General features: G+C 46.4%; 3 protein-coding genes and 1 non-coding gene across 4 annotated transcripts; 2 read left to right on the top strand and 2 right to left on the bottom strand.

Moving 5' to 3' along the window:
- Positions 1 to 481: 481 nt before the first annotated feature.
- K444DRAFT_546503 (uncharacterized protein) lies at positions 482 to 1560 on the top strand (the record flags this gene model as incomplete). The annotated part of the gene is made up of 3 exons (XM_024876227.1): positions 482 to 598; positions 650 to 953; positions 1010 to 1560. The coding sequence occupies 3 exons, from the start codon at positions 482 to 484 to the stop codon at positions 1558 to 1560; spliced, it is 972 nt and encodes a 323-aa protein (XP_024727072.1).
- A 983-nt stretch (positions 1561 to 2543) lies between these two features.
- Positions 2544 to 4376, top strand: K444DRAFT_637576 (DUF580-domain-containing protein; the record flags this gene model as incomplete). Its single annotated transcript, XM_024884141.1, has 4 exons — positions 2544 to 3031; positions 3079 to 3150; positions 3203 to 3965; positions 4011 to 4376. The coding sequence occupies 4 exons, from the start codon at positions 2544 to 2546 to the stop codon at positions 4374 to 4376; spliced, it is 1689 nt and encodes a 562-aa protein (XP_024727073.1).
- Positions 4377 to 15960: 11584 nt separating this feature from the next.
- K444DRAFT_t39 lies at positions 15961 to 16065 on the bottom strand. The gene has a single exon. It is a non-coding gene; the product is annotated as a tRNA-Pro (tRNA).
- Positions 16066 to 16900: 835 nt separating this feature from the next.
- K444DRAFT_575529 (multifunctional beta-oxidation protein-like protein) lies at positions 16901 to 20440 on the bottom strand. The gene is made up of 7 exons (XM_024877481.1): positions 20133 to 20440; positions 19642 to 20068; positions 19210 to 19594; positions 18747 to 19155; positions 18271 to 18702; positions 18003 to 18163; positions 16901 to 17947 (listed from the first exon to the last, which is right to left on the bottom strand). Exons 1-7 carry the CDS (start codon positions 20286 to 20288, stop codon positions 17200 to 17202), a joined length of 2718 nt encoding a protein of 905 aa, XP_024727074.1. The 5' UTR covers positions 20289 to 20440; the 3' UTR covers positions 16901 to 17199.
- Positions 20441 to 20872: the final 432 nt, after the last annotated feature.

Below are 20872 nucleotides of genomic sequence, written 5' to 3' on the forward strand. Positions count from 1 at the left end.
CGCTGGACCCCTGAATCGGGCGCTTCTCTGACGCTTCGTTTCTCGCTTGGCGAAGCCTGCTTTTTTGACCGGCGGCCCAATGCCAACAACACCTCGAACATGACGTATCCAGACCCTTGAAGAGAGACTCCAAGATCTTCACATCCAGCAAATCTATCCAGATTGGACGAACTGTCCGTGGCTGAGTCAATCCTACCCAGTGGTTGGGCCGGCGATGGTGAGAACGTGGCAGGGTAAGTGAAGGACAATCAGGGCAGGTATCCTGGAATGTGGTTCACTGCCTGTCGGTTTTTTCTGTCGCGCGTTTGTATGATGTCGTTGCAAGACACCATGGTCTGTCTCTTATTGCTATTCATATTCACTGGCTCGCTGTGACTGCGAAGCAGATTAAAGCTCATCTCCTCCCAACCACTCTTGCTCATGGACATACCCAACACATAGCACCACTCCTCATCAAGCAGTACTCTAATCACCAGTCGCCATGCGTCTAACAGCCCTCTTCCCCCTGGCCTGTGCCGTTGTGGCCTTCGTGCTCTCCATGCTTTGTCTATTTGCGGGCCACAAGCCTGGCTTCATGGAGGATTATGCCATTGTGACTGTATGATATCATCTCCTCAAAGCTCAAGCAAGACTGACATTTCTACTCCAGCTCAACACCTCTACTCTTGGACATAACCTCATTCCAACAGCAACGACCTCATCTGGACCTTCACCGACTGCGACTTCGATCGGTTCATTCTTCAGCAGTATCGCGCACAACATCTCAAGCACAATTGAAGGCGACCTGAACAGTATAATTGGCGATGTTGCAGATAAGTTGGCAAAAGAAATCGGCATCAAGCAATGGTACAGCCTTCACTTGATGGATCTCTGCGAAGGGACATACGCTCCAAATGCCACGCAGAAGGGTGCGCATGAGAACGTGACCACTTGCTCAAACCAAACGGCAATGTGTAAGAAATCCTTACCTTATTTCCCCAAGACCTTAAACTAACAGCTTCTTGAACAGACCATTTCGACATCTCCAAGCAACTAAACCAAGAACTCGAAATCGGCCCTCTACACATAAACTTGTCCGATATCAATTGGCCATCCGAGATCCAAGACGGCCTCAACGCCTTGAACACCGCACTCGATGCTACTTTCGTCCTCTACGCCATCGGCATCGCGGCAGCAGGATGTGCCATCCTCGCATCGCTCGTAGCCTGCTTCCTGCACGGATCCCACCTGATCTCATTCGGCAACTGGGGCCTCGCAACGATAAGCTTCCTCGCGCTGCTCATTGCATCAATCATCGTCACCGTCGTCCAGTCGAAAGCCACAAAGCTGATTAACAAGTACGGGAATGAGATTGGTGCGTATGCGTATAAGGGAAACAAATACTTGGTTTTGACGTGGGTCGCGGTTGCGGTTATGTTCTTGGCGATGTTGGCGTGGGTTGCGGAGTTTTGTGTGGGGAAGAGGAATAAAGGGCGTGAGTATACTGAGAAGTCGTCCGGACGGGGATGGGGACGAAGCCGGAGGAGTGATGAGGCTGCGCTGAGGAGGAGTGGTGTTTAGGTCAGGAGCGTGGGGAAGACTGGATTAAGTCTGGAGAATAAAATCGGTGAAGGCTATAAGACGACAGACAGATGACATGATGATGGATATGCATACCTTCCTTGAATATCGGCGATAGGTGGGACTTTTGAGTTCTCGGGCGAAATCGGCAGACATTCTCTTGGGCATCAGAGCATTGCAGTTAGATCTCGATACCCTACATAATTTCAAATTTGTACAATACCTTCAAGCATGGAATTTCGTTTAAAAAAATTGGGTTCTCTTTGTGTCTTTGACATTGGGCTTCTCCTCGCTTTGGTTCCGTCGATATAGTTTTATAATCTTCTGTAAAGGGTGGACTGAACTGGAGATTCTCTGACAATTTACGCAAAGATACGGGTGAGACACAGCATTGATTTCTCCCAAGGTTATCCCACAAGAGATGAAGAAAATCAGAGGCAATGTGTATGCGAGTCATTTGAGTACCCCAAACTCCTCAATTGTTCACTCTCATTCGTCAGCTTCGTAGCTCATCAACGATTCAATCAAGCTTAACCTTATCTGATCCGCATCCCTGCACAGCTGAGTTTCGGCAGCACTCGCCATTCAAGCTTCACAACGACCATGGCCCAGACTTTTGCTGCCTTCCCCACATGCAGTTGTCGATACCCATTGCCATCGGGCGCCCCGAGTAGTATCAATTGACGCATTTGACGCATTTGACGCACTCTGTATGTGCATGGTAAAGAAAAGAAAAGAAAAAAGTGGCGTGGTTAGCGGGTGCAGATCGTGAGATCAGGAAAGCACCATGAGCAAACGGAAACTGAGACCTGAAGCTTGGCTAGCTTGGTAGCGCCTTGGTAGGAGACACTTCACCTCTTTTCTCTGCAGAATCGCCTTCTTCTTCTTCTCTCTCTCTTATTCACATTTGGTGGAAGTATTGATTGCAGCAGAAATACTGAAGACACTCTCACGACGCAACGCGTTTGGGAAGGATAGCAACTATGGCGTACAATCAACCTCAACATGGAGGCGCCGCAGACGCGTATTATCAGGAAGGCCACCAGGATATTGGCGCACAGCAGCAGGGACAATACCAGCAGCAGCCGTACGGTTATGCTGTAGCGCAAGGGGGGAGTTTTCATTCTCCACTTCCTCAGCAACCTCAATACCAGCAGCAAGCTCCCCCACCACAGCAGTACCAACAGCAAGCCCCTCCACCGCAGCAATACCCTCAACGACCTCCCCATTATGGCAAACAACCAGACACCGGCAATGGCGAGAAGATGGGCTTCGATCAGACGTTCACAATCGATCGGCCAAAATACAATGACGTATGGGCTTCGGTGCTTTTTATCTTGACATTTTGTGGATTCACTGCGGTCTCGGTTTTGTCAATTCGTGGCTATGCAACTACAAATCAGGGGAGTGGGATCTATAACGGTGGCTCTGCAAACAGCGTTGCGTTGAATAGCAATACTATCATTCTCTTGTTAGTTTTCGCGAGACGGGCTGGTGATGGAGGCTGACTTTATACAGTGCTTTCATCCTAGCGGTAGCATTTTGCTTCTCGTTCGCATACTTCTGGATTATTCGCGCGTTTACGAAGCAGTAGGTTTCCAAAGCCCCAATCAAGTGGTGGAAGACTGACAGGCCATTGCAGAGCCATCTGGATCACTGGTATCCTTCAAATCGTCCTTGGCATTGGCACAGCGGTCGTATACTTCGCCAGACATTACTACAGCGCAGCCATTGTCTTCCTCATCTTCTCGGTTTTCTACATAATCTGCTTTATCAGCTGGATCCCACGAATACCCTTTTCGGTCCTGATGCTCCAGACCGTGATTGATGTCGCCAAGAACTATGGACATGTCTTCATTGTCTCGTTGGTGGGTGGGCTCGTGGCGACTGCGTATGCAGCATGGTTTTCCGTGACATTAGTTGCGGTATATGCGAAATACTACCCAGGGCAACCCGGCTGTGATGCCAGTGGCGGTAGCTGCAGCAAGGGCAAGGTCATTGGACTTCTGGTCTTCATCACCTTCGCCTCATACTGGATCTCAGAAGTCATCAAGAACGTGATGCATTGCACTATCTCAGGTGTCTATGGCTCGTGGTACTTCTGCGCCAACAAGCCAAGCGGATTCCCGAAAGGAGCAACTCGAGGAGCTTTCAAGCGTTCAATGACCTACAGTTTTGGCAGTATCAGCTTTGGAAGCTTGATCGTTGCCATTATCCAATTCCTCCGCCAGGCATGCTCGATTGCCCAACAAAATGAGGCAGCGCAAGGAAACCTCATGGGCCAAATCTTCTTTTGCATCTTGGGATGCTTCATCGGTCTTCTTGATTGGGCTGTTCAATTCATCAACGAATATGCTTTCTCCTACATTGCCCTGTACGGGAAGGCATATATACCAGCCGCTAAGGTACGTCACTTCCCCTTTACATATATCATATGCTGACTGAGCCAGACAACCTGGACAATGATGAGGGACCGTGGCATTGATGCTCTCGTCAACGAATGTCTCATCAATCCCGTCCTCACCATGGGCGCCGTCTTCGTTGCCTACGTTTGCTCTTTCCTCGCCTATCTCTACGTCTCCTTCACCAAGCCCGCCTACAACGACGGCGACGCCTTCACCGCCGTAATTATGGCCTTCGCCTTCCTTGTCGGCCTCCAGATCGCCAATATCTTCTTGGTGCCGATCAAGAGTGGTGTGGCTACGTTCTTTGTCGCCATGGCGTTCGATCCGCAGGTTTTGATTCAAGAGTTTCCGGATTTGTGGCAGAGGTTGGTGCAGGTCTACCCGCATGTGCAGATTGCGGTTCATGCTTAGGGGCTGAAAGGGGGAGTTGAAGTGTTGGGTGGGCTTTGATGAATGGAGGCGGGATTTTATACACGAGAGATACCCTAGATGGCGTTTAGGATGTTGAACGGTCTACCAGGATCATGGCATTGTATTAGGTTACGAGTAACACGAATATCGTGTTTATTGGTAAAGTAGACAGGTTACGCAATAGAGGCTTAGTATTGACAATCCCTTTAGACTTTTTATATTGAGAGAGCGAGGAGGTAAGCAACTGCTTCTTTACTTTACTCATTCAAGACTGATTTTTGCAGACAGCGACGTTGCACCGGGTACTTCAATGATCGAATGCTTTCGAACAATCCAGTAATCGCACTTCGATCCCCGCTCTAAAATCCTCGCGAGTGCAGGACATCAAAACATTTCACTAGCTTGGACCGGAAAGTTCCCACTGGGCCTGCGAGCTTAAACATTGAACGTCTCTCACTTATGGAAGATTCGGGGTGGTCATGCTTGGTGGTACCAAGTCATTTTCAAACACTCTCCGAGCTTTCGCCTCCTTTGATTACAATTCGGACAGAGCAAGAAAGGCTGTAGCAAATGAAAAGCAACTGGCACCTGAACTGTCCAATATCGATGCTTTTGCTTTATTTACGGACATATTGTTGAATCATTTGAGTCAGAATTCGGAAACCCAAGGCGCGCCACCAATTGAAACCCCCGTTTCCTGCCGAAAGATCTCGAATGAAATCAGAAACATCATCCAAAGCTTGGCCGATTCGACTGAGGATTTATATGTGAAGCCGCTGCGTCAAAGAGATGGCTCAAATTTGCAACTTGCACAAAGTCGTCAAATTGGGGTTATCTCGTCAGCATTGGCCCATACCAGGAATTTAAGAGATAAGTTATATCAATTTACCTTAGGGCTGGGTTTTTCCAAACGCTAATTTGGCTTTTAGAGCGTGGTTTTGTTCCCAGAACTACATCAAAACGTTGGCTACCTGTGTGCTGTTCGGCACTAGCAGAATCCTTGAACTTTCTTCGAACCTCAATGGCCAAGGATTCTGGATTATTGAACCCAAAATATTTGAATCCTCACAGCTTATTGGCTCTGTCATTCGATGGTCCGGATCCCCTAAATGACGATGCTCGATTCGGAGCTGCTGGACGTCCAACCACGGGATTCGAAAATTGGATTCGAAATCGGTTGTCAAGTGTTGAGGACGCTCCAATATTCATTAGACTCAAAAGAGAGTTGTTGGCACCACAACAACTTAAGTTTCCATCAAGTGGAAGCGATTCTTCATGCCATGTGGTCCCTGGTTACGTACAAAAGCATGATGTGAAATCACAAGTTTCCCGCACCGCCATCACGTGAAATAAAACCCTCCGCTGTTTTGCGCTGGTGCCTGAGGAATTCGGGGTCGATCTGAGCTCGCTTAGCCCTTCCAAGCTCGACCTCGTCGCCACCCTTAGGAAAGCAGCGAGGTGGATAGAAGTACCGTAAGTCAAAGGCACCGTGATATCCTCGCAGAGCAGAAGACATCTGACCCGAATATACAGGTTATGACTGTTCTGCCGCAGGACTACTGGTCACTTGGATAATAATATTATCTCTCCTCAAGTCTCATCCTCCTTCTCTGATTCCCCAACGCATCTCCTCTAGAAGATCCGGCAGACAGTGGTCCCTATGGCCGATTCCAACGAGCTTCCATTTCCCCAAAAAAAAGCTTGGAGGACATAAAAGAAATCGATAAAGTTTTGGAGAAATTGGGGAAGATGCTTCAAAAGGCTAACCCACCAAGGATGGGACCGAATTATGTGTAGATCCTGAACTGCCTGCTGCAGCGAAAGAACTCCTTGATAGGCTGTGTCTCAAGGTACCTAGCCTCAATAAGTTGGTTTTGTAATAAAGCTAACTAGAGACAAGGGAAGCAAGAGATATAACATACTAAGAATCCATGGTCCGAACACCAAGAGTATTGGCACCTGGGACATAGTTCCCATACAAGTCTGGGGGTTCGATCCAATATTAGATGGGGTAGAATTAAAGCCAAAAACAATGTTGCATCTCACGAAAAGGGTTGAGATTAAGGTAGTAGGAAGGTCAATTTTGGATCTCCTTCTTGCTGACAACTAGGAATGTGAAAGGAATGAGTCGAAATACTCTAAGAAATCCGGGATGGCTTTCTCGTCAGAAGAAAGACCTGGATTAGCGTTTTCAAGTCTAGCTCAAATAGTTTTAGCCTTCAGATTTCTTGCATAATAGTCATGATTTACATACCTTTCTTGGGTCGATCCTCTCGTCCTAATACGGCCGTTATCTCTTTCCGGAAAGGTTTGGGCCGAAATACCTCTAAGAAGAGGTGTGAATCGACAAATTCTTGGTACGAAACCGAATATCCAAGGGCAGAGCAGATGGTTTCGGGACTGCGTTGGCTCAAAGTGACTCCCAAGCCGGGGGTGGCACAATCTCCGACAAGGCGTGGGACAATGAAGCGCCCGCGATGGAATGCCCGAACATAACTAGGTGAAGGAGAGACAACACGGCTGTTTACAACCCTTTTCAGAAAGCAATATCAAATTTAAATTTAACATACAGTACGCCTGCATCAACAGTTGAGTGAGACCTAAACCACGAACGCCAAAACCTAACGCCATTGAACAATGTTAAGCAGGAACAAGTACAACAACTATTCCCGGCAAATCAAACAGAACTACCAATACAAAACAAGAACGATAACAAGCGAAAAGAAAATGAGAAGACTTGACTTGAAGAGCTAGAGTTCAAACCAGCCAGAAACTCAAAGCACTTGCAAAATTTTCCTCCCAAAACACCAAACATAAGGCTGAAATTTTACACATAAAACATACACTTATCAAGAGCCGCGCTCCAAGGATTCTTCCTTGTGTCATTGGTCTGTCTAGGTGCCTTCCAGACCCGGGAATCTTCCTCATGCGCCTTGATATAACTCAGATCCTCGGATGTGTCCGCGGGAGCTGATACAGAGAGTCTCGGCGATGACTTCTTCTGTGGCGACGTCGTCTTTTTGGAATGGCCGACGGGCTTTCCTTCATCCTTGTCGTTGTTGAGGAGTCCGTCAAGAGCAGGCTTCATGTAGCATCTGAGACGATCACAAAGGAGATCTGCATAACGTGCTGGAATGCAGACCGAGACTGCCTTGGTGGCTCGGGCACTTGTGTAACAGAGGTTATTCGTCTACGTTGACATTAGCATGAGAGTGGGAATTTCAGATACATGGAATACAGAGTGATTTACGATTTGCTGGAGTTCTAGGAGGGCGTAGTTATTGTCATCATAGAGAACAACATAGTGGCCACTACGAGCTGTGCCAAGGCCGCTGTGGTGGCTTTGAAGGTAGAAGTCCCGATAGAATGGATCAACTACTGTGGTATCAATGATCTTGCTGGAGGTGAGGCTTAAGTCAATTTTCTTATCTCCTGCTTCATTTTTCTGGAGTTCCTTGTGCGGGAAGAAGCGAGCGTGATGCCGTTTCGTTACAACTAGGAGCGTCAATTTCGGCATCCACCTTTCACCCTTTCTGAATTTGTTATTCTTGAAGTCTTTCTTGACTTCCTCAAAAGCTTGTTGGCATCCGTCGAGAATCTGGTCTTTTTCTTCGTCCAAGACCATTCCATATTGGCTTTCGCTGACGCCGTCACGGTAGAATAACAAGTGACTAGGAACTCTCCCTTTCCAGGGTGCGGTCTTCATGGTGCGATCCTCTTTAGTTTTGTTATACCAAGCGATGACGCGTTCCTTCATCATTCCCTCCAGGTCAACAATGTGCTGGTACAAGGTCAGTCTGAAGTCATCAAAGATCAGTACATTTGTCTAGGATCCTTACCTCTTCCTTTCCTTTTTGGAGCCGTGCTGAACCCAAGTAGCAACTCGAGTCATCTTGATCGGTTGCAACGACACCTGCCATAGATGGACAGCTATGTTGATGTCCTTCTTTCGGATGTGTCACATCCGCGCCAATGATCATGGTATTTTTTCGAGCACCGGAAGATTTTCCTCGTTCTCCTCCACTTGTTGCAAGTACACTACCTGTAATTTTGTGGCTCACGCCTTTCAATTTCGAATTGATTTTCAAACTAAAAGCCTGACAGTTAGTCTTAATCAGGGTATTCTGAATGAAAACACATACCAGATATTGGCACGAAGCGTCGCATCGCCAACTTTCTTCAGCTTGTCATTGGTGATGCAAACCGTTGGGATTCCAACCTCGCAGTCACCCCAGCGTTTGATTTCGGAATACAGCGGAATGTCTCTTTTGGGGAGCACTACCAACATGAAACGAATTTGAGATGGATCTTGGTTCAACGAGGTGAAAGTCTCATCAAATATTTTCCGACACTCCTCCCGATATCCTTGGTTGAAGACATTGACCTCTTGTGAGGAAGGTTTGGGTGAGTCTGGTGGGCTCGGGGGAACCCCTGGTTGTGATACTATAATTTTAATGCCGTTGCCTACTAGCGAATACCGAACCATTTCGTTTCGTATGATGTTGATGGAGCCTTCAAGGACTGCCTTTCCAGTCAGATTTATGACGTTCAAACTCGTACAGGCCACGCCCCGCTTGAGAAATGACGATTGCTCAGCAAGATTCCAAGCTCCGTTATTGATCCTTGCGGTCTTTTGTTGCTTGGTATCATTGTTGAAAAGCAATTTAGGAGGACCAAGAGCAGGGTGGGTAATAAGCCAGCCGGCTTATCAGCTAGCTTATCAGCTAGCTTATTAAGCCATTCAGCCGGACCATTTTTATTATATCAGTCAGTCAGCTGAAAATATACTAGCTTATAAGCGGCTGATCAGCTGAGGCTTACTAATATCGCGATTTTTGGGTCCCCTTAAAAATGCCAAAATGGGTATTTTTGGGGGGGTATAGCGGGTTAATTATGTAATAATCGCCTTAATAATTAGGTGCGATGGACTGAAAATCTCTTTATTATTTTGTACGCCTCGCACTTGATTCCTTAATTATCGTCAAAATGGACTCCGCACCCGCCCCCATTAGTCAAGCTTCTCGTGATCCATTAATTGGTCCTTCTGAATCGTTATCAAATATTCCGAATGCCTTCGCCCAAATAATGCACGGTACGCCTACGGAGCAACGGAAGGGCGTACGAGATCGGTGCAATCGACTAGTGCTAACTTATAATCGAAACTACAACCCTTATGAGCCCCCTCCCGAAGATAGACGCCCTGATTACTCTCCATATACTTCAGGAGAGCCTTTGCACGATGATCGCCCGATTATAATTATACGGCTTCCAAGAAAACACGTTATTGCAGGTGCTAGCAAGAGGAAGAGGACTGTTTGGGTCTGGTAGCTTGGATACACTCTCACAGATACAAGTAAAAAAGATGAGCCTACTATATGGGCATATAAGCTTTGTATACCCTTTTTATTATTATATTATAGATATATGCTTATTAATTTTCCAGGCTACCATAACGCTGAATTTTCCAAAGGCCGGGAATGGTACTATAATAGTAACTCTCTCAAAAATGCCGAAAATCACCTTCTTACCTAATACTTTCTCGATTACCAGGGAGATATATGGAGAGCATAGTATGGAAGTGACAGTATACAAGCTTCAGGCCCGGTTAATAGAGGCTATGAGCGTGCGATACCGTTCCGTTAATAGGAATTTATAAATGCGTTCGTTAAATGGGTTATAATAGATAATATTAAGTCTCGCAAAGCAGCCTCTTCCCGACTCAAGCGTGCCTTCAAAATTGCTAATATACAAGCTGCAAATGCTTTACCGGTTACCCATAATATAGTAAAGTCCTGGATTAACGAGATATTTTATTATTTTGAACCAGAAATCAAAGAAGAGATTCGGATAGCAAAATCACGAATATACTATACTTTTAACGGTTGGGGATTAAAGCATGAGAAAATTAGTATTATTGGCATTATTATATATATGGTCAACTGCAAAGGAGAGAATGTAATACGCCTAATTGGGCTACCAGAGCTCCCTAATTATAGAAAACGTGGTATTAGTAAGTTTAATTTTTTTTTACTATATTTATACCGCTGCAAATAGAATTTTGTATGGTGGTATTAATAATTTACGAAAGCGGTATAGCGCTATTCGGGCGTTCCCGAGCGATTCTAGCCAATAGGAGCGCTTTGGCCGGACCTTAATTTACTTCCGAGATCACATAACTAACCCCCTCTATTAGATTAAGCTATAGTAATCCTACTATTACTTTAACGTTTTGGTATTAACAAAGATAATTTGGGCTATTTTATACTTGATAATGCCTCTAATAATAATACGATACTATAAGAGCTCGGTAAACAAATGGAATTTAATCCAATTCAGAAAAGACTATACTATATGGGATATATCCTTAACCTTATTACAGAGGCTTATTTATTTAGGCAAGACGAGTCAAGTTAGAAAGAGAATTTTACTAAAGCAGGAGCAAAAGAGTATCGAGAGCTTTGGAGACAGCGAGAAGAGCTAGGGAAGCTATATAACTTGGTTATATATATTATGGGATCAGGGAAGTAATCAGACATCTTTACCAAGTTACAAATCGATTCCAATATTGGTATTGCTTCAGGCAAGTAATAGAAGCTTGTTCTAGATAGGGGAATACGTTAGAATTCGACATATTTAATAATTAGGCGAGCCCTTAAACTAAAAGAGGCCCTAAATATCTATGCCAATGATTTGAGAGATTCCGACGATTTTGACGATTAAGAGATCTTTCAAGAGGACTATATTACTGCCGCTAAATAGAGAGCCCTAGAGATTATCAAAAACCAGCTTGAACCGCTTTTCCGATTAACTAAGGACCTTGAAGGCAACCACGATTTAAAAGACGGAGCACGAAAGGTATTATATGGTGCTTTATGGGAAGTACTCCCTGTTTTTGAGTTCCTTCTTAGTTATTTTGAGAAGCTTGAAAAGAAGGCAAAAGCTAGAGATTTTAATAAATATCCTAGTATTCAAAGCTCAATTACTTTAGCTTAGAATACTATAACGTCTTGGTATAAGAAGACTAATAACTCTCTTGTATAGACAGCTTTAATGGTCCTATACCCTCGATTCAAGTTTACTTGGTTTGAGTAATACTGGACGTTACCTGGGGAAGCACGTACTCTTAGTTTAATAAAGACGAAGATACGTAAGCTTTGGGAGAAAGAGTATAGGGAGAATAACGGAATAGGTTATACTAATTATTCCCCGGAGCCTGAAAGACAAGTGTCTTATCTAGAGAATATACTAAATCAGATGGCGCCTTCAAATTTATTACGTCCTGAAAGGCCTATACGCTCAAGAGATAAGCTTTCCTTATATTTAGCTAAACCTCCAACTAATCTTTTGGGCATTACGGAGTATTGGAAAGCACGAGAGTCTGAATGGCCTTATCTTGCTAGAATGGCATATGATTTTCTTAGTATTCCCGCTATGAGCTCTGAGTGCGAGCGGGTATTTTCCTCCTATGCAAAGATAACTTCTCCTGAGAGTTCTAGACTATCAGGTAAGAGCTTATGGCATCACGAATGCTTAAAGAACTGGCAGAGGAGAGGGGCAATTCAGATGGAAACGTTTGGGGATGCTATTACTCTAAACCTGAAGTAATATAAATTTTATAAAAATATATCTTCAACTGATCAGCTGCTGATCAGCTAAATCAGCTAAGCCAATCAGCTGACCCCCATTATATAAGCCAATCAGCTAGCAAAATACCTTAGCTGATGACTGACTGACTGGCTTATTACCCACCCTGACCAAGAGTTGAAGCATTCAACTCCACCAGTTTCAAAGTAGGCTTGAGTCCAAACGACTAATATTTGATTAGTTGCAGAGATTTTAGAAAATTCTGTTCTCTCACCTGATAGAAAGATGATGCTTCCAAACCTAAATGACCCATGACATCTCGAATGCTGTCTTTATTCTGCTGAGGTCGCTTCTCGCCTTTCTTAAGCATTTGAGCAGAATAATCTTCTTGCATTTTCTCCCTTACAATCTGCCAGTCAACGATAGTCAGTTGGGTAGCTGGATACCATATTTCTCGACCTTGGCTGCCGACATTGATGCAGAACGCATTCCGGTCTTTCTCCGTCCACTGGGATTCTCGGTATGCTGGCACAAAGTTCAGTGGGAACCCGGTACATTGAGCAGGAAAACTTACTGTTCTTCAAGTACGCGAAAACACTCTTTTCCTTGTTGTTGTCCGTCTTGTCCTTGAAAGTAGTTCCCGAAGTTCTCATAGGCCCTAAACCACATATCGTCCAAATTCGGCTGGGGTTATGAAGGTCAAATGTGACGCGAACGTTTTTGAGTTTCGATCTGAATCCCTTGTTGTCTAGTTGTCCGGGCCATTGCTTTTCCATCCAAGTTTGGAGATTGATGGGTGAAAAGAAAGCTGACGTGACCGTGTTCACATTGAGAAGAAGCGATCCATCTCCAGGCCGCATTGAAGAGAAGAAGCCATCACGGATGCGATACAAGGGCGTCTCCCTCTTCGTTTCATTGCTGTCGACCATCGATAGCGGATAGAACCTGTTCCCAACGCGACCTCCTTGAAATTCTTCACTGTTAATAGTTTTCCAAGAGATGATGTTAAGTGACTTCAAAACATCAAAGGTATTATCGAACTCGGATATCTTCTCAACGTGGTTTTTCAACCCTTGCAGGTTGATCTCTCCAAGGTACGTAACGTGAGATTCAACTAAAACTTGCTTGGGATCCTTCCCACGCCCAGTGCGATAATGGCGAGTTTGCGTGACTTGATCGACGGATAAAGTGGACTTCTCGTACAGAGGCCCCCTGGAGACGATGATCGAGTCATAATCTGTAGCCCAGTCCTTGTGTAGAGGAGGATTTTCCTTCAGCAGACCCTCGATCAAGAATCTTTTCGTCTCCCTCTTCAACTTGCGCTTGTCCATTTGCTCCGCTTGTGTCTTTTCTCCGTCTTTCGTGGTCATCGTATCCGAACTATCCGAGTCCTTCTCATTCGTGTCCCCAAGGGTGATGCTGTACTTGCATAGTTTGACCTTAGGGTCAATCGTGATCTCGAAAAAGTTTGCTTTGATTTTCTCGGTTTTCGAGCTTTGAGGCTGGCCATTTTGTCGTCTGGGCATTTTCTTTTCTGCTTCCGCCCACTTTTTTCGACGAGCAGTCATTGGGTCTTCGACTTCTCCAAGTCCTAAGGCTCCAGCTCCCTTGACGAGGGATTGTAAGCCGGATTGGGAACTTCGAGGAGACGTTGTTGGGCTTTTGATTACAGCGGGGCCTTGAGAGGGGGAGGTTGGTGAAGTCGGATTGTTGATGGCAGGTGGTGTCATCTTTGCTTGAGTAGCAAGATATCTCTCCCGGAAATTAGGAGTAAACTGATTTAACACATTTACGCTGAGGTTGTCCGGAACTGTGCCTCCGGGCACGACAGGGCATTTCTGCTTCCTGTGACCTCCATGACCACACAAAGGGCATGGATTCCCAATTTTGCTCTTGCAATCCTCAAACTCATGGCCATTTTCAAGACACTCATCACATACTTGCTTATCGAAATTTGGGTACGGCTTTTCGCACTTGGATGCCTGGTAAGTGTGCGTTTCCCCACACTTGGCGCAAAGTTTTCCCTATTTTCAGAATAGTGAGCCAAGAGATTCGTGGAAAATCTACTTCAAGAATATACCTTGCCATCTTTTGCCTTATCGTCACGGTATCCAGCACCACCAAGCCCGGAAGCTCTGTTCATCTTGTGAAACCGAGAGTGTTTTCTTGGAGGTTGAACGTCGATTGTTAAATCCAAGGGGGAAATAACTCTGAAACCCGAATTGGGAAAGAAGGGCTTAGCAATGGCGTTCTTAGGGGAGCTGTTCTTAGGTTATTATAAGGAGGTTTCGGGTTTGCTGTTCGAACGAGCGTGTTTGCTCAGTCCTGGTGACACAATAAAAAAGCCCCCCCACCGTTCTGGGACTTCGACAATCAACCAAACTTGTGAAAGTGTGTGGTAAAACAGCAGAGATCCAACATACCGCGTGACATTCAAGTGTTTCTGCTATTGAGACTACAACATCACTACTAAATCTTGAAAATATCCCAACAGCATTGAAACTTCGTTTTCTTCTTGAAAACGCCAAATATTAAGGGACACACCTCGTGACCCAAATTTTCAAATGAGAATATTTGTTAATCGAGATAAATGGCAATCATCACGAGGAAAGGTTCGCACGTGGTGAGGAGAGACCGAGCGAAAGGCAGGCAAACAATGACACATCAGGTCGCCTCGGCTCTGCCTCTTCCGCAGATGAGGGTGGACTTTTTTTTTTAGGAACTGTTGTATGGCACTAGGGCCCCCCTTTTAGTGCCCTGTACGTGCCTATATCACGTGTTCAGGGGCTTAGCTCCTGGGCATACCGTACTTCACCCCTATGTAAGCTCTTCGGAGCACCCAATTTATGCTCCTCAGAGAGCGCATTTGCACTGCGTTAGGAACTTTCCAATATGTTGGGGATATGGATGAGGCCAGATTGATGTTCCAAAGTGATTGGTACAATTGCGAATTGTAGAGGGAGAAAGAAAAAAGGGAAGAATATCTGGGCAGTGCTGTTGCTCCTCGAGGCTTCGCGCGCAAGGATGTTTATCTCGCAGCATATCTTGACGTGCGGGCCTTGGAATGTGCCTGGTCGACTGGACAATCAAGTTTCCCCTCCAGCATCCTGACGCAATCGCACTTGTCATTCCTCCATGCTTTAGTCACCGTTGCGGTTCGAAAGTCGACGTCCGCTGCTCAGTGGTAGCATAGCCACTGACACCACTCCTTCTGTCTGCTATCCTCCAATTCGTTTTCAAACATCTGGACTTCGCAACCGATAGAAATACGTCAAGATTATGGGGAGCGGGAATGTCGTAGACTCCGAAATTGAAAGTGATGGCGATTGATGAGGAAGTTAGGAAGTTGCGATATTGAGATCAGCGGCACAGCCCCTGACCTAATGAGGTAGGTGGGGTAATCACATGACAACTCACTCTCCTTCACGATTTTGAACTTTCAAATGATCCTGAGCCCTGAATGTACTATTTCTACAAGTATAATAAAGCTTCATTGTACCGCAGGTTGTTCATATCTGAGCTTCTTGGAGTTGTGGAGGGGTCAATGTCGAAGGGAGCTTGATGCTTACTACTCAACGCTTTCCTGGGAACACAATGTTCTCATTCATGAGGTATGAGAGGCACTATATTATATACATTTGGCTTTCTACTCGATTTCTCTGCGCTGAACCTTCATAAACAGTTGGCCCATGCCGGCAGGGCATGCTCAATGCTCCAGTGGTAAGATTGTCGCTTCGGGAAGATGTTATCTGCCCCCTCGAGAGAGGAGAAGTGTGTCTGGCCCCGGGCCAAATCCCTTTGAATGTTGTGCGGTCTTCAAAGGCGGCTTGATAAGGGGAACAACTGAGGTTGGGCAACGTCTAGGGGTTCGCTTAACCTCGCTAAGCCTGGAAATGATAACTGGTGCACAGGAACTGCAAAAATTAAAAGTAACCTCACGGGCGCCTTAGGCAACATATTATCACAAAACAAAATGGTAAAAGGATTACAATAGGGTCACGGGCTTGACCGGGATTCGAACCCGGGGCCTGTCACAGTTCTCCTCTCTCGAGGGGGCAGATAAAATCTTCCCGAAGCGACAATCATACCACTAGACCATCAAGCCTGGTTTGCACATTGTAGCAAATTTTTTCCTTATTTGAGTCTATCCGAGTGCTAGCTAGATCAGCCGAATCGGGCAAGGTTCCATGTCCGAAACCGTTAATCATTGGCTGCTAAAAATAAACGACCCCACGAACACACCTCGACACCAGCTTTGCATCATAAAATTCATAATCCATATGAACAGTATATGCTATTATTAGTCTTTAGGGGTCTACTTATGGGCCAGGATTTGTGTTATAAGCAGAACCCCTATTTCTGTTCCAAGTCGGTCAAGGATTCTCAAGTCAAAAATATCAAGGGACGCTTTCCACCTGACATTATGTCAGAGAAAGGAGCTACTTTCCAAGAGATTAATGTATGCTCTAAGATTCCGACTCAAGGCTCTTACGATGAGGATGTCCAGGAAGCCCTCAATGCGACATCGTCTCAATACACAGAAACCACAAGGGAATTGCTGTGAATTATCGACTGTCGCGATTGAAATCCAGGTCAGAGCATGAGTCTGTCACCATGAGTGCCCACGGGAGCTTAGGGTGCCTTGTTCGACAGTCCGACAGGTCTCCACCTTGAGTGGTACAATGCAGCCAGACTAAATAGTCTGGAAGAGGTTATTGGCGAACTCATGCCCCTCCATTTCCTTGGCAATTCTTTGGGAGAAGTAGTGGATAGATTGAAACTCATATAGAGCCAGGGCTCTAGTCGAATGAAAGGTTTGATGGTGCAGAGAAGGGTTGGGGGAAGGGATAGAAGTTCATTAAATAGGATCCTAGTGCATTTTGAACAACAATGCCGGAATTAACGGGTACTGCCGAGGATTGACGATGGTCTGGTCAATGGGGAGTTTGGGTTTAATACCGATATTTAAAGCATCAGGTCCACGATGCCACAGAGGGGATGACCACGGACGTCCTCAATGAGAGAGCAACTTCCTCATTCATTATAAAAATCCACCGTCCCAACACCTCAGTCACAAATCCCAACCAAAGCGAGATATCCTCACACGTCTTCCAATTCTAAAATGCTTTTCATTCCTCAAGCTCGTTCTCATTCCCATTACACTGCCTAACAAGAAAGGAAAATCTAAAATACAAATCCTTCCTCTCCTTCCCCCTTCCCTCATCATCTGTTCATTAATTCACAACTTCGCCCCTCCTTCCCCAACCAACTCGCACGCCGCAGCAGCAATAGCCAACTTCCCCGTCTCCTTAACCTTACTCTGGAAAACAACCTTATTCCCCTCCTTCCAACACTCCGTCACCAGCGTCTGCCCAGGCAACACCGTGCCCGCAAACCGTACCTTGATGTTCTTATACGGTCCGTACTTCTGGTACACCGCCTTACCCGCAATACCGAAGAAGCACAGTCCATGCAGAATCGGGACTTTGAAGCCGCCCATTTTAGCGAATGCGGGGTCGACGTGAAGGGGGTTATAGTCGCCTGATAAGCGGTAGAGGACAGCTTGCTCTTCGGTGGTTTTCTCTTCTGTGATGAAGTCTGCGGGACGGGAGGGCGGCTTGTTAGCTGCAGTGGAAGCGCCGCGATCAAGTGGTTTCTTGACACCTCCAAATCCACCACTTCCTCTAATGAAGACTGTGCTCTCATTGTAGAAAAGCGGTTTGCCCGTCTCCTTGTTCACGGTCGTGATTCCACTCTTTACAATCGCGGCATTTCCCTTGTCAACGACTTCCAGGAGCTTGGCGTACGAGACGAGCGTTCCCGAGGTGGGGATGGGATACGAGAGGATCTCAAGGTATTGCTCGCCGTGCAGGAGCATCATGGGACTGAAATTTGGTACCAGGTCTGCGATGTTGTACGGTGTTTCGGCGGAGAAGAAGGGGATGACGCCGAATGTTGGGAGGGCTTGGAAACTTTCGTTTCCTTCACTATTTGCGTCACTCAATTAGATAAAGTTTCGGAGGAGGGGGAAGAGGGACGTACAAGACGTAAGGCAAATCAGTCTTCTTTGCACCAATTCCGAGGTTGTAAAGAATGACATCTCTCTCTTCGTATTTGAAGGGTGTGCCATTGGCTTCCGCTTTCTTGGCTTTCTCGATGTTGGCGAGAATCTCCTCGTTCACTTCACCAGCTGGTTCACTCTTCTATGCACAGATAATGTGTTAACCAGATTCATATATTCGTGTAAAATACAACTACAAATGTACAAACATCCATCCCCGGATTGGATATAACGGGAAGAAGCTCATACCTTACTCGCACCACCCTTTTTGTTGTTCATGTTCGCCATAATGCTCTTCAGGCCATCCTGGCCGTCTTGCGGGTTGTCCGCTCGTCCGTCGTTGAAATCCGTGATTTTCTTCCATTGCTGCAGGACTGCTTCAGGAGTAAGCTGCACGTCAACTGGGAAACCGTGACCTCCGGTTCGTTGCCAGCGTGTCCGTCCAACCCAACCGCTACCGACTTCAAAGAGACCACCTGTAGGGTCCTTAGGGACTTTGTCGGAGCAAAGAGCTACAACGAGTGGTGCTATGTAGTCTGGCTTGAAGGCTTGGACCATTTCCTCGGGAAGAATTGTTCGGGTCATGGCAGTACCAGCGTTGGGAGCAATTGTGTTGACATATATGTTGTACTTTGCTCCCTCACGAGCAAGTGCACGAGAGAAACCAAGGATACCGCATTTCTGAATCTGTTAGCTAGAGCAAAATATCGGGGGATTGCACTTACGGCTGCAGCATAGTTGGCCTGTCCAAAATTACCGTAAATACCGCTGGTCGAGGTGGTGTTGACGATTCGTCCATACTTCTGCTTGAGCATGTATGGCCAAGCGGCTTTTGTAACTTTATATGTGCCTCTAAGATGGACAGCGATGACTTGATCCCACATCTTGTCATCCATGTTGGTGAAAGCCTTGTCTCGGAGAATACCAGCATTGTTGATAATGATGTCGATTCGGCCATAAGCATCGATTGCAGCCTTCACAACCGCATCTCCGTCTTCAGCTGAAGCCTTAACTCCAACGGCCTTACCGCCGGCCTTTTGGATTTCTTGAACAACAGTGTCAGGGTCCATTAGATCGTTGACAACGACTGAAGCACCGTATTTGGCGAAAGCTAGGCAGTAGACGCGGCCAATACTAAAAGAAAAAAAATCAGTAACTTGTCTCTCCTCGCAAACAGGCTTGACGTACCCAGCACCACCACCGGTAACCAAAGCAACCTTGCCCTTAAAATCAAGCGTCTCTCCCTTGTCATTGGGGCCCATCTCCATCGATTTCTCAAGCAGACCCATGAAATCCGCAGCCCCAGTAGGATACTCCGCATTCTTAAAGTCGCTGACTTGATCCCACTTCTTCAGGATAGCACCAGGAGTATATGTGTCATCCGCCTTCAACAGCAGACCGCTTGAACGCTCCCATCGTAACTTGGCAACATGTCCTCCACCGACTTCGAAAATCGATCCATTTTCCTCAGCATCCTTGTGTACCAAAACCGCAACAAGAGGAACAACCCAGTCTGGCTTGAGGTTTGCGAGAATATCTGGTGGCATAACAGTTTCGGTCATTCGGGAGGCGGCTGTCTCTAATTAGCATGTGATTCTCCCCAAAATATGAAGTGCATACCAATCGGAGCAATAACATTGGCATGAATGTTATATTTTGCACCCTCCTTCGCTAGCGTCTCCGTGAATCCAACCATAGCCAGCTTAGCAGCCGAATAATTGCACTGCCCAAAGCTACCAAACAGACCCGCCGCAGAAGCAGTATTGATAACCCGTCCATACTTCTGTTTTCTGAAGTACGGCCACGCAGCCCTGGCACACTTGTATGAGCCCTTGACATGCACTGCGATAATCAGATCCCAGTCCTGGTCCTTCATGTTCTTGAAGCTGATGTCCCGTAGGATACCGGCGTTGTTGATCAGCACATCGATGCGGCCGTAGTTCTTGATGGCGGTTTCGATGATCTTCTCGCCATCTGTGACGCTGTCGTAGTTGGCTACTGCTTTGCCACCCGCAGCTTTGATCTCGTCGACGACGACATCAGCGGCCTATGTTTGGTTGTCTGATTAGCCATTGTCCCACAGTTGGATGGAACATTGGGAGAACGAGTACCTTTGTAGATTTCCCCTCACCCTTGAAAGACCCTCCTAGATCATTGACAACCACACTGGCTCCCCTCGAAGCAAAGTATAGACAGTACTCGCGGCCTAAACCGCCCCCAGCTCCTGTTACGACGACTACCTGACCATCATATCGTAGTTTCGACATCGTCAATCGTTATTTGAATCCAATTTCTCAATCAAGTGGATATGCAAAGGAAGGTGAGAGAGGCGCGAATGGTGACAGAGAGGAAGAAGGAGAGTGTAAAGTAAAGAAGAGGAAGAAGTAGTGTTCCGGCTGTTGATCTGTCGGTTCTGTCGCATGCCTCGGTTCGATCGAACCGCCCAAATCCCGACCATGACGAAGAAAAACCCGGGGGCCGGCCCCACACTCCTGCTTTCTTTCACATTTCACATGCAAAGCGCTGCGCTCCACTAACTCTGCTGTTCACGTGGCATCAACAGCCTCCCCTCCACAGTTCTGTTCCAGTGTAAGTAATCACACAGTCACAAGACTTTGTCAAACATAATCAGAATCTCACCCTCTCTACTTTGCCATGTGAAAGCAAGCTGATCTGAGGAAATCTCCAATGTCTGAGGCCCCACATGCACAGCTCCTGGCGGGGAAGCAAAACCCGCAGTTTTCCCCTCCAGCGGCTCAGCTCCGGTCTTCGAAGGCCCGGGTACACTTCCCTTCACCACCATGAACTCAAGATATCACCTCGCCATTGCGCCCTTCAATGGGTCTGCGCA

Source organism: Hyaloscypha bicolor (assembly GCF_002865645.1).
Source record: "Hyaloscypha bicolor E unplaced genomic scaffold K444scaffold_183, whole genome shotgun sequence".
NCBI classification, from domain to species: Eukaryota; Fungi; Ascomycota; class Leotiomycetes; order Helotiales; family Hyaloscyphaceae; genus Hyaloscypha; species Hyaloscypha bicolor.

Excerpts from the sequence above, each read along its gene's own strand:
- K444DRAFT_575529 (XM_024877481.1), bottom strand. The coding sequence starts at position 20,288 with ATGTCGAAACTACGATATGATGGTCAGGTAGTCGTCGTAACAGGAGCT. Across the intron at positions 19,595-19,641 it reads CAATGTTATTGCTCCGATTG|CCGCCTCCCGAATGACCGAA; the intron begins GTATGCACTTCA and ends AATTAGAGACAG. Across the intron at positions 18,703-18,746 it reads AGGCCAACTATGCTGCAGCC|AAATGCGGTATCCTTGGTTT; the intron begins GTAAGTGCAATC and ends TAACAGATTCAG.